At 35.8% G+C, this 11808-nt stretch overlaps 5 protein-coding genes and 7 long non-coding RNA genes across 12 annotated transcripts; 7 read left to right on the top strand and 5 right to left on the bottom strand.

The window, feature by feature from the left end:
* The first annotated feature begins 6 nt into the window (after positions 1–6).
* Positions 7–1807, top strand: SPOM_SPNCRNA.755. Its single transcript, NR_151128.1, has one exon. It is a non-coding gene; the product is annotated as a non-coding RNA, possible alternative UTR (long non-coding RNA).
* swd22 (Set1C-histone-H3K4 methyltransferase complex subunit Swd2) lies at positions 214–1663 on the bottom strand. The gene has a single exon (NM_001018876.3). The coding sequence runs from the start codon at positions 1565–1567 to the stop codon at positions 542–544; it is 1026 nt and encodes a 341-aa protein (NP_593443.1). The 5' UTR covers positions 1568–1663; the 3' UTR covers positions 214–541.
* Positions 1791–3178, top strand: SPOM_SPAC824.03C (uncharacterized protein). The gene has a single exon (NM_001018875.3). It carries the CDS (start codon positions 2284–2286, stop codon positions 3025–3027), a length of 744 nt encoding a protein of 247 aa, NP_593442.1. The 5' UTR covers positions 1791–2283; the 3' UTR covers positions 3028–3178.
* Positions 1944–2959, bottom strand: SPOM_SPNCRNA.2755. The gene has a single exon (NR_192123.1). It is a non-coding gene; the product is annotated as a non-coding RNA (long non-coding RNA).
* Positions 3064–7334, bottom strand: bst1 (GPI inositol deacylase). Its single transcript, NM_001018874.3, has one exon. The coding sequence runs from the start codon at positions 6737–6739 to the stop codon at positions 3311–3313; it is 3429 nt and encodes a 1142-aa protein (NP_593441.1). The 5' UTR covers positions 6740–7334; the 3' UTR covers positions 3064–3310.
* Positions 5267–5853, top strand: SPOM_SPNCRNA.754. Its single transcript, NR_151127.1, has one exon. It is a non-coding gene; the product is annotated as a non-coding RNA (long non-coding RNA).
* SPOM_SPNCRNA.2754 lies at positions 6230–7790 on the top strand. Its single transcript, NR_192122.1, has one exon. It is a non-coding gene; the product is annotated as a non-coding RNA (long non-coding RNA).
* On the bottom strand, positions 7462–10164 carry lsb6 (1-phosphatidylinositol 4-kinase Lsb6). Its single transcript, NM_001356024.2, has one exon. The coding sequence runs from the start codon at positions 9974–9976 to the stop codon at positions 8102–8104; it is 1875 nt and encodes a 624-aa protein (NP_001342901.1). The 5' UTR covers positions 9977–10164; the 3' UTR covers positions 7462–8101.
* Positions 9120–9329, top strand: SPOM_SPNCRNA.2753. The gene has a single exon (NR_192121.1). It is a non-coding gene; the product is annotated as a non-coding RNA (long non-coding RNA).
* On the top strand, positions 9495–10471 carry SPOM_SPNCRNA.2752. The gene has a single exon (NR_192120.1). It is a non-coding gene; the product is annotated as a non-coding RNA (long non-coding RNA).
* On the bottom strand, positions 10458–11761 carry rfp2 (SUMO-targeted ubiquitin-protein ligase subunit Rfp2). Its single transcript, NM_001018872.3, has 2 exons — positions 11494–11761; positions 10458–11440 (listed from the first exon to the last, which is right to left on the bottom strand). The coding sequence occupies exons 1-2, from the start codon at positions 11513–11515 to the stop codon at positions 10845–10847; spliced, it is 618 nt and encodes a 205-aa protein (NP_593439.1). The 5' UTR covers positions 11516–11761; the 3' UTR covers positions 10458–10844.
* Positions 10721–10989, top strand: SPOM_SPNCRNA.2751. The gene has a single exon (NR_192119.1). It is a non-coding gene; the product is annotated as a non-coding RNA (long non-coding RNA).
* Positions 11762–11808: the final 47 nt, after the last annotated feature.

Genomic DNA, 11808 nt, shown 5'->3' with positions numbered 1-11808 from the left:
TGTGACGAACAGTGGTATCCCCGATCACACTTAAAGCAACTGGTAAGAGTCATCTCACTATGTCAAGCACCTAAACAATTCGCTTTCCCGTTTACCTGGGATTTCTTTAATTTAATCTTTTTTTTTAATTACAGTGGATTGAAGGAATAAGAAAACAGATATATCTAGGAGTCATTTACATGCATACGTATGCGTTATACAATGTCAACATGGTATATGTCAAAAGATAGAATAGTATTAACATTATTTTGCTTATCGCAAAGTTTGATTTCTTGATATTCATATATCAATGAATTCTAGCGAATCCTTTAATAAAAAGGGTATTAGTAAAAATTCTAACATTGCATGAAGAAAATTAAGATCGGGAAATATGAAAAATCAATTAAAGATTTATGAGGATTTTATATTTTAAAAATTTTTAGTTCATTTGTTGAAATGACAGGTTCCTCAGGTTTACGTATAGGTAGTTGTTGAAGACATAAATAAGATTATATAATAATTAAAACCTGGGAGAAGATTACGGTATGCTTTAGCAGTATAATCATGATGTTAAGGCATATTTTTCGGGAAGCCAAAAAACGAGTTGGGACCCTGCAGTCAAAAGTTGATCATACCTAGGATTATACTTAACAAGACCTGGATTAATTATAGACTGAGAAACAATACGATGTTCAGGAGGTCTTGTTTTTCCTTTATGGTGAAAGGTATGTCTTAAATTCCATACATTCAGGGTACGGTCGTCAGCAGATCCTATGACAAAATTACCTTGAGGTACAAAAGTGGTTGAGCCGCCGTGAAAATTGTTGGAGAACGGCAATTCTTGGAAGTCCTCTAATCTAGATAAAACATCCCCGCTGAATGCATCAAGTATATAGTGAACATTAGCTCTAGTTGAGAGAAGTATACATTTTCCATCGTTGGAAAACTCCATATGTTTCCACTCAGGCATCATGGGGGGAAACGAAAACCTTGATAAGTAACGAGAGTCATCTATTGTGAATGTTGAAAACGGATCAGAACCATAATTCCGCACGTCGTAAAGAAAGATACGTGACAGTGAATGACATGCAACCGCAAAAACAAGACCTGTGGGATCATAAGCGGGAATTCCAAGGGATGGGAGATCTAAATTTCCAAGGCATCTCGAGGATTGATTCATTTTCCAAAGCTTCAAGGTTTTGTCGTTTGCCGTACTAACGAATTGGTCTTCAATAGGAGAAACCTCAATGGATGAAACGATGTCCGTGTGCCCACTGAAGTACGATATTCTTTTGTTGTCATAAATTGAAACATATTGAATATCCTTATTCCCCTTTGTGGTAGACAAAAGTAGATTATGATCGTGGTGTGTAAAACGAGCAACTTCTATGCCGGTTTCGAAACAAGTTATTGTATGGACTTGCTTCGGATCTAAAGCATCATATATTTGGACTGTGTCATCGGCAGAACATGTCGTTGCAACATACTCTCCAGAATCACTGTAATCAATGCTATTAATGAAGCTTCCTAATGAGTTATCACGAAACGACTGTGCAGGCTTTAAACTCGAAAGTATGCCGATATCCATTGAGAATTAAATAAAATATATAAATTCTCTTTGAATTTCCTTTTATATCCCCTTAAGGGCCTTTCTACTTTGCTAAGCCCTTGCTTGCATTTGTTTACTTGTGATTCCACAAAATTAGAGTAGTGCCAGACAACGTGTTTAACGAACTGTAGCACGTTTTAGTATACAGTTTTAAATTACAATTCGAAAACTTTTAAAAAGAATAGTGAAGTTGAAAATTAACAGGCTATTAATTTCTCCACCAAAAATACACTTGATTAATAAAAGAGTCTGAAGGCTTGATATTGTGGAAATGGAGGCGTGATGTTATCAAAACTTTCATATTATCAAATATAATTTAAGAGTAAATTTTTATTAAGGAAAACTTATAAACAAAGCTACCAAGGAAGCTGGATCATTCCATGAAATACAGCAGAACCAGTTTCAATTATTTTGTCGCTTGCTTGTAATCCTCAAAGCTCTGTATTTTTGTTATTTTCTGAATAAATTTTTCTTAGATATCGCGAATTTGCTTTTGCAAACCGTTAACAGATTAATTAAAATTACTAAGGAACGGCGTGATTCACGAACTTCTAAAATTCAGCAAAAATTATTTAAATAACTACTTTCGATCCTCAGTCGTTGTTATTCGAATTAGAAGGGAATGAATATTTGCATAATTCATTTCTTATCCTGAACTTTATACTGTTTAAGTCTTTCGCATTCTGTCTAGCGTGATGTGGATTTTAAAGTCAGGGTTCAATCGGTGTAGAAATTTTTCATTCATGAACAGAGGCCTTTTAGGCCTTAGAAACTTGTCTGTCACACACAACAATCTTGTTTCCTATTTAGAACATTTGAGTGTTCAGAAGCCTTCAACGTCGAATACTGTTGCCCAAGGAACCTTGTTTGAATACTTGGTACAGTATGTGCTAAAGCAACACAGTTTTCAGCTTGAAAGATGTGGTGGAAAGGGCGATGGTGGGGTGGATTTGGTGGGCCAATTTTCGATTAAAAATGTGTTGTTTGAGCCCACCAAAGTTGTCGTATCCTGCAAATCTAACAAGGGATCAATAGGGCCCAGATTTGTTAGAGAGCTTGAAGGCTCTTTGTCATCTTATCCAACAGATACTCTTGGGATTTTGGCTTGTTTGGGTTCTTTCACATCATCCTCACTGAAGACTTTGTCCATCAGCAACAGACCTCTTGCCTTATGCCGCATATATGTTGACGGATTTCATAGCTACATGTTTCAATTTGTTTGGAATCACCAAGCTTTGGCTATTTTTCCCGACCTGAGTGTGCGCCAGATTTACAAGCTTCCTTCGCCAACCGCTAATATTGTGCCTTTATCTCAGGAATTTTCCCAAGTGAATTATGTTTCCTTATTTGAACTATTACAGCCATTATCACGTACGGAAGAAAGGCCAGTACCTTTAGTGTTGGTCTACAAAAATCAAAAAATATCTCTTAACTGTTGATGACAGCTCATATATTAATTCATCTTTTTCTATTTCCATCATGCTAATGTGAGTTATTCAGTCTTTGATAAACCAATAAACTTTGTAAAGAGATATTATTCAAGGTAATAAATAGAAATAAAATTCAATGAACGAATGTCTACCAAATAAAAACGAAGTTCTATCTTGAAAATTAAAGTATGATAAGTGTTCAACAGTGTGAAAATAAAGGAAATAATGTAATATAAAAGAGAGAATAAAGAAAAAAGAGAAAAGAATTAAATAATATTGTTACAAGTTTCCATTAAGAAATAGATCGCAAAAATTTGTGCTTAATAAAATACTTCATTCTAGGAATGATCGGCCATTTCGAAATGTTTTGTACAAAAAAACCATTCTTGGCATACAAAAATAAAAGCCAAAAAAAGTATAACCCAACTACATTGTGAATGAGGTATGGTTTTTCAGCTCCATATATCAATGAATAGAAAGACAGAAGAAACAAAAAAACGTTATTTATGTAGTACTCCACGTCGTTCAAACGAGGTAGCATCTTTCCTGTTCGTAAAATTTCGGTGAGTAATATAAAAGGGATAATTGAGAAGAAATTATGATGTGTGGGGAAAGGAATAGACCAATGCATGGAAAGATTTCTAGCCCAAACAATGAGAACAGGAAAGTCCAAAGGAGCTAAGAGTAACATCAGTATTGTTATCGTGCAAGAGAAATTGTAGAAATCCCACAATTTTTTTCGGTAATGGCTTGACTTGGTGCAAAATCGGGCCAAGTGTAAAGCTTTAGCAGTAGTTACTGTCTGGGTACATAAAGCAACACCATAAACAAGTTGAAAGGGTACCACCGTCATTGCCATGAGCAACAATAACATGATGCCAATTATCCGAGCTTGCATATGCTTCTTTCCATATACGTAACAGAGAGAAGGGTTTGCATAATACATATTTCTCTGAGATAGAAAACTCGAAAGTTTTTTAAATTCTCCATGATCCAATTTTCTAGTATTTCTTGTTCTCAGACATTGAAAGGAGAACTTCACAGCTTGGCATACACCAGTAAAAGTCAAACCTTTATAACGCAAGTAGATACCATATATGAATGCTAATAAATGCATGACACAGAGTATAATAACACTGGCTGTTATAACTAAGCCAACAAACATTAAAGTTAACAGCGGGGCGAGGAACCAAAATTGAGCAGTCTGTAGTCCAAAAAGTAAATGATTTTGTTTCCAGAAAGATTTTGGAACCATCATTGCGAATATTTTCCAAGAGGCGACAGGGTCAGCACCATCGGCAACAATCAACTCTACTCTGCTAATTAAATATGAAAATGCAATTGACAAGATCGAAACTAAAAAAAGGAGTTTGATAAGTCCTTTGCGAATCATGACTTCAAGTGCAGCCGACATACTCAAGTATGCAGAACCGTAATGAAAATACCTAAACTGATTGTAAGCTGCCAAACTAATTACAACCACAGGAAAGGAAGCAAGTAATGTTCTGTAACGCATGAGCAGACGCCCAGCGCTCCTGTAATAACTTGGCTGTATTGAAACATAAACCGACTTATAGATAGCAGGATTCAAAAAGAATTCGAGAGTTAAAGATTTTTCTGATTCCTTACCAAAAAATTCCATAAATGGGGATATCCCGTGAACAGAAAGTTCTGTATTTGACATATTCACATGATATTTTGTTTCAAATGGAGATTCAATACTTTGCTTTAACATAGGGGTAAATTCTTTTTGAGGTACGGCACCAGGATAAAGTTCGTACGTTACTGAAATGGTGTAAGCCATAATTGAGCTCTGAATACCAGGGAACCTGAAGCGTTTCGAAATCGATCCTTTGGTGTCGAATTGAAATTTTCTTCCGCTTTTGAAGAGTTCAATTTGAGAACCTTTAATCGTTTTAGGATCCAACGAAACATTTGAAAATCCCCCAACAACAAACCCACTAGCGGGTGCTTTCGAATCATCAGACACTAAAATAAAATGATAATCATCCATTTTTTCCTTTGGCAATACGTAGTTATAAAAACTGTCACCACCATATGGACTGCTGGTGTATGCAGTTGAAGCAGGAAGCAAAGTAACCAATTCCCTAAGTAAATGGCAATTAGCGTTAATTACTTTATTGTTACCATTCTCTAATAAAGCAGATATAGTATTATCAATTTTTGGATCAAGGCGGCAAGCCAATACTTTAATATTGGATGACGAAAGATCAATAGGCTGATCAGTAAGCAATTCGAATCGGTCAATGCTTGAGGTAGGCTTCGGAATAGGAAAGATATGATGCCGAATATAAGAAACACCTAGTTGGTTCAAAAATAACAGTTGCCCTGGCATCTCGCTATAAACGTAAGTAAGATCAAGGTCCAAAGCTTTGTATTGAGCAATTGGTTTGGAAATTTGCGTAATGTCGTTTTGAAAAGAAGAACCCTGGATGTAGGCACGACTAAGCAACTCCTTCCTCAAATTAAGAGAAACGGTGCACTTTGATGTCCTTGCATCCATAATTGCAAAAATTCCCCGAATTAGTACCCGACGGAAATTCTCGCACCAAGCCATAGCTTGATGATCAATTTCTGCCCAAACGGAAGGGATACCAGAAGTAAAAACCATTAGACCGTTCGAGGGGGGCACAAAGGTAGAGATGGACGAATACTCCGGTACAACATGAGTATCTAAACCTCCCCCAGCTATGGAAACAAGCAAAACATCATCTAGTGAATTTTCTTCTGGACTCAACAGAAAGGACTGGGACCAAAAGTTTTTAATTGATTCATAAAATTCTACTAGATGCCTATCAAAAGGCAAAGGGGCCATTGCATGTGGCGTAGCTAAAGTAATTAGGGTATTAACAGAACCATCAACGTAGTTTTTCATCGTAAAAGTAGCTTGAGCAACAATCCCTCCCATAGAATGACCAAGTAATATAACGGACGTTGGGGGAGGAAAAGCTTCATTGTCATACTCCGAAGAGATTTTTCGATTTTGACGGTAAAGAGAGAGTATATATGGAATAGCATCATTGACATATTCAGCTTGGTCCAACAGCGTTTGGCCATGAAATGCTGAAAAATCCTCATTAAAATCCACCACAAAAAAATCAGGGACGAGTTTACCAGCATTTAGCGTACCATCAGCGTCTTCAGCGTAAGCATTAGCATAAACATGGGCAGCTTGAGCAGCAAAAGCTCTTACTTGTTTATAGCTACCCGCATTACCAGGAATGAAAAGGATAGGAATACCTGATGGTTCGTCACTTTCCTCTACGCTTTTTTCTCTATAAAGGTAGAGCGAATATTTATTTGCGAAACGAGTGTAACGTTCATCAAAATCAACAAAACGAACATAAGAAGGCCAAACATAGGACTTTCCGCAACCATTGTCCTGTGGACGACCTTGAAAAGAATGTAGAATAACTAATAATAAAAGAATGGCGATGATTGCAACATAAAGAGACCAGCTTCGTATAGCCTTAACTATAACATTCCCCTTTGAGATTTTAATTTCCTTTTCTATGGAAATAGAGCTAGGTGTTGAAGAACCAGAGCTAGTAACGCTAGGAATATCATTTTGCTCTAAATTAGGTTTCTCATCGTTTGAGGCTGTGTTGGCATTATTGCGTTTATAAAAGCCGCTTGAAAGCTTTGAATTGGAGATATAGTAGCCATTCACAGTATCTGACCTTCCCTTATCGTCTTTCATAGTTTTAAAAAACCGAGACGAAGAAGACGATATACGGGTTGAGCCTTGATACAAATCCAGGGCCGCTAATGAAAGTTAAAGACAAATAAAAGGGAAATAATAATTCAAAAGGCAAGTAAAACCTGTTAATATTTAAGACTCAGTTGTTTAGATGAAGTGCAAATTAGGTATCAACTGAAAAAGAAATTTCCAGTTTGCAAAAAATTAGACAGGTTACAACAACAGAAAAAAAAAACATATAATAAAAATCCTCGTAATTTAGGACATAAGTAGGAATTTCACAGTATTTCCCAAACACTGTTATATCTAAGTCCTTTAATCAATTTGTTGCCTCAAATGAAGAATCCAGCTCCAAAATCGAGGACTGTGTCAAAGAAATCAATTATTAGAAATGAAAAGTAGATCCTAAAGACTTGAAGGGAAAAAGGGACAGTAAGGAAATTCACTGTTTGTCTACTAACAATATAAACCTAAGAAATCAATGAAAGAAATTCATGCAACAGAAACAAAGGTTTTGTTAGAAAGTTTTTAAGTAGTATTATTTCAGCCACAATATGGAATTTATAAATTTTCGTTTAATTTTTTGATTATGGTTGGTTCGCACTAGACGTAAGGGCTGAGCTTGAATAGCCTCAACTTCGCCTTACTGAGCTGCCTGAATATCAACGTACAAATGTGGCAGCTTAGCAAGGATAACAGTTTACACTAACATTTTTTATTTTCTTCATAACCATTTGCTTTGTTTTATATTCGAAATAAATTATTGATAATAAGGATGTAACAAAACTTCATACATTAAAAATTGGTGTTCATTTCAACCTTAATGTTTGAAACAAACGTTAAATTGATATCGAAAAGCACGTAAGCGTTTTTGCAATGTTTAAACATATTTGATTGTAAACAGGCTTAAGAAATAGCACATTTTTTCCAATCATTCACAAGCAGTAGATCCTAATACTTAATGAATTGAACATTTTTGAATAATAATCTAGGAAAGAATCGCAAACGCAAAGCAATTATAAACTCAAACAGAACTAATTATGGGTAGAATAAACACAAAAAAAAGAGAGTAAACTGTAGCTAAAAATATAATAAATTTTGTTATCAATGGACAATTATGAGGATTTCAGGTAATGTCGGATTTGTATGGTAAAAAAATTAAATTCCTCAATTATGATTAGAGACCTTCATGTTAACCGCTAACATCAAACTAATATTAATAAAATAGAATGAAGTAGCAATAAAATGATGGAAAAATTAAATTAACAAGGAACTTAGAAAGAACAGGCGAGAAAATAACATATGATACCTTCAAAGACTTAATCCTCGGAAATAGTAGCATACTATTACACAAGACTTATATTAACACGTGCTAAAGACCGCATTGGAAGAAGCACACTGGAGTCTTTCAAAAATTACATCCTTTAACATTTTTGGAGATGAACTATCTTTGGACAACAGGGTAATATAATTTAACGGCAGAAGTGCTTCAGCATTTGACGAAAAAGACCGACCGGGTGTCGCTTGTAATAATTGGCTTCCTGGATAAGGAGGGAAAGTTTGTGAACATGAAGGGTGCAAAATACTCCCATAATCTCGTTTAATTGGTAAACCAAATTCTGCTTCTTCAGAATTCGCAGACGTTGGCTCATTTACTTCGATACGAACAACATCCTCAACAACATATAAATTAGGGAGCTCAAGTAAATCATAAATATTCATGAGGGGATTCTTTAAAACTTCAACAATATTGTAGGCTTGCCCTTTTACAAGTGAAAGTTGCCGCGAAAACATTTTCTCATCGAAATCTAAATCTTGATTGAATACGTTTCGTAAATCATCACTTAGTTTTTCCCACCATTCTCGGCTAGTCAACTTGTGTAAAAAGAGTTGCCTGGTAAACTCTGTAAAAGGTTGCGTAAATAAGGAGCGTGGTAAAGAGAGCCAACCATAAGGAAAGGACCTCCAAGAATCCGGATGTTTATAAGGGAATGCTAACGAATTATCTATCGCTCCTATTTGAAAATGTGGTCCCTTCCAAAAATCCGACGTTTGGGAAATAGCAGGGTCTACCGAGTTCGCAGACATATTAGGTGTTAAATTCGTAGATAAAAGATTAATTGATTTATAATATTCTTCATTATCACAGGGTTCGTAACAAATCTTGATCATCCAGTTATCCAAATTACGATCTGTATTACGCATTAAATAATCGAGCAAAACAAGTTTTTCAAATTCAAACCGGAATTTAAGGCGTAATTCTTCGGTCCAAAATTCGGTCTCAATTTCGTTCTCAGCTAAGAAAGGATCGAAAATGTCGAAGTCCTCGCTGGAAGCTACAGACTCCGTGTACTCTCGGGTTTCTCTATGTCGAGTACCAGGCCAGGGATGTTGAGCAAAAAACTTGGATGCAACGACGAAACCATCAAGAAACTGCTGAAAAGATCCAGTCTTTTCAGGAAGAGGCTTATTCCTTGTCAGAAAAGCTTTTCGTGCAAAATAATCATAATTGAAGGTTGGAGAAGAAATTGATGCAACAGACGTGTATGGAACTAAATACAAACCCAGACCTCTATCTAGAACACAAGCAGCGGCTTCTGAAAGATACGAAGTATTCGGAATTAGACAACTTCTCCCAAAAAAGCAAGGAAATAAATTTCGATGGAACCATTTCGTCCATTTAGGATTTAGCTTTCCATACGGTTCTTCATCTTTGGGTTTAAATACAGCTATATTTTTTTGGACTTTATTTTTCACAAAATAAGATCCAGAGGACCCCTTGGAAATAAGGACCGGGAAAACGCCGTGGGCGATTGCTTCCTTTGTAGCATCAAGGAGTCGAACGTAGTCTTTATAATCATATCCAGCGTAATGGGGGTATTCCTCCCAATGCTTTTCTGCATGCAAAACCCAAGAAGGAGCCATGAACACTGAATAGTAAACTCGGGGTTTTGAGATTGATTCAGACTTTCGTCTTCTTGCTTGCAAAGACTTGCTTAATTTGTTAGCCCATTGACCAAATTTTGACTGGGTAACTAGCCCTTTTAAGCTTCCAAAGACTTCATTTCCCTCATTTTCGTCTGGAAGAAGAAGACTCGACGAAGACGAACTGTTTGACGAAGCCCATCCATCCCTTAACGATTCTAAGGGATTGGTCTGTTCCTCATTAGTGTTTAAACTATTTTCCTGATAATTTGGAAAAGAATCGAGAGTATCTGAATGGAATGTCGATTCCATAACGCCCTGTGCAAGTACAGCACAAAAGCAAGAATCAACGAAACTCGGCTTTTTTAAAATAAAACTCTAGAATGACCGAAACGGAAAAGTGATACTATGATATTAATGAGCGTGTCAAATCACTGCTAACGTATCTCTTTCCCTAAATTGCCTAGCAAAGTCTCTGTTTTTACACTTGGAACATGGTTAGCACTTGAATCAACTGCTCATAATCTTTGCTGCAATGAGTAACGTAATGTAGCACACTGTGGGTTTAGTACGTTAAGCAGTATATATATATTATATATACAATGTTTAAATACTTGAATCGATTAGATACTGTAAATTATAAACAAACATTACTGTATATTTGAAATTCAGAAAAAACTCTTTCAGGAAACTCCCTTGAATATACTAAGATTTTTAGCTGAAGAATATTTTAATTTGCAGTAAATAAATAAATTCAACATGAAATTGAACATTACGAGAATTCCTAGTATCCCAAATAATACTCATCTAAATAGTGTATTGAAAAGATTGAATCCAGATTTGTTTTTTGTAGAAGGTTTTAGGGTAAGAAAAGCTCTAATTAATTTCCCTTGTACGAAAAATGATGAATCAATATAGAAAGAAAAGCAATTGTTTTTGTGTGATAGCCTCGAAGACGGGAATAAATAATTGAAAAAAGGGGAAATAATCGTCAATAATGAATAAATCTTTTCATTGAGGATAATAGAGCACCTTAGTTCTTATAAGCATTACAAAAACTCGTATCCTTTAAAACCATTACTGGTTATTAAAGCAAAACAAAACGTTCCAAAAAATCGCCAGCGTATTACTTAACCGCCAAATATCCTCTATGGATAACACTTAGTATCCAATCGATAAATTATAAATATAAAGGAAATATAAATTTTTTGGTTATACGCTTTCTACAATGTTGCACCGGACAAGGCACAGTCTTCTTGCGTAACTCTTTTGCACAAGTAGAACAAAATAAGTGTCCACACTTTGCAGCAAAAATGGATTTTTTCTCATCACTTACTAACTCATTTCCACATTTTGCGCATGCAATATTATTATGAGGATGGACATCATAACAAAACCCAGGTGGAGGAGATACCCTTTCGGCGATAGAATTTGATGAATCCTGAGCTTTTTTTCTTGAATTTCGAAACCCATTTTCAAGAAGGGTTCTCCGTTGGGTTTGAGACCTGTTTCTAGTCCTTCGTGCACCATAGAATATCCCCCCTCCAACAGCCACGGGAGGTCGAGTGACTGGAGAAGGAATAGAATTAATAGTTGGAACATTAGAAAGATTAGCGTCAAGGTGGTTACGGCTTGTACGAATCCTTCGACGAGGCTGGAACTCTGGTATTCTCGTTAAATCTAGCAAAGTAACTTCTGAAACATCCGCACCGTCATCTTCTATATCTTCGGTTAGGTCAATAACCTCAGGGCTTAACCTCTGATCCCTTCCTGGTACTAGAAACGTGTAGACGTTAACATATATTCTATAAACCGAAATTTTCACTTACATTCTAGTCCATGCAGATTCATACAACACAAAGCATAAACCTTTATTAAATCCCAAAGCAATTATAATCTTATCAGTTTTTTTTAATGCAACTTGTAGGTAAAATCGATCAACCCCGTGAAATTCAAATGATTCGGCATCACTGTGTGTTGAAGAAAAAGAATATGCACACTGCTATAAATCTTTATTTTTAGAGCGGCAACGAAAATATGTACTCCTCGTAAGCTTCAATGTAATCTTCTTAGGAGATAAATCAATTAGCAAAGCCTAAATCGCTAACTTGGGTAGAATGAAGTACGTAGTGCTGCCACACCCC

This window comes from Schizosaccharomyces pombe (genome assembly GCF_000002945.2).
Source record: "Schizosaccharomyces pombe strain 972h- genome assembly, chromosome: I".
NCBI classification, from domain to species: Eukaryota; Fungi; Ascomycota; class Schizosaccharomycetes; order Schizosaccharomycetales; family Schizosaccharomycetaceae; genus Schizosaccharomyces; species Schizosaccharomyces pombe.
Note: the sequence above shows the minus strand (reverse complement) of the source record. Positions and strands in the feature narration are given on the sequence as shown.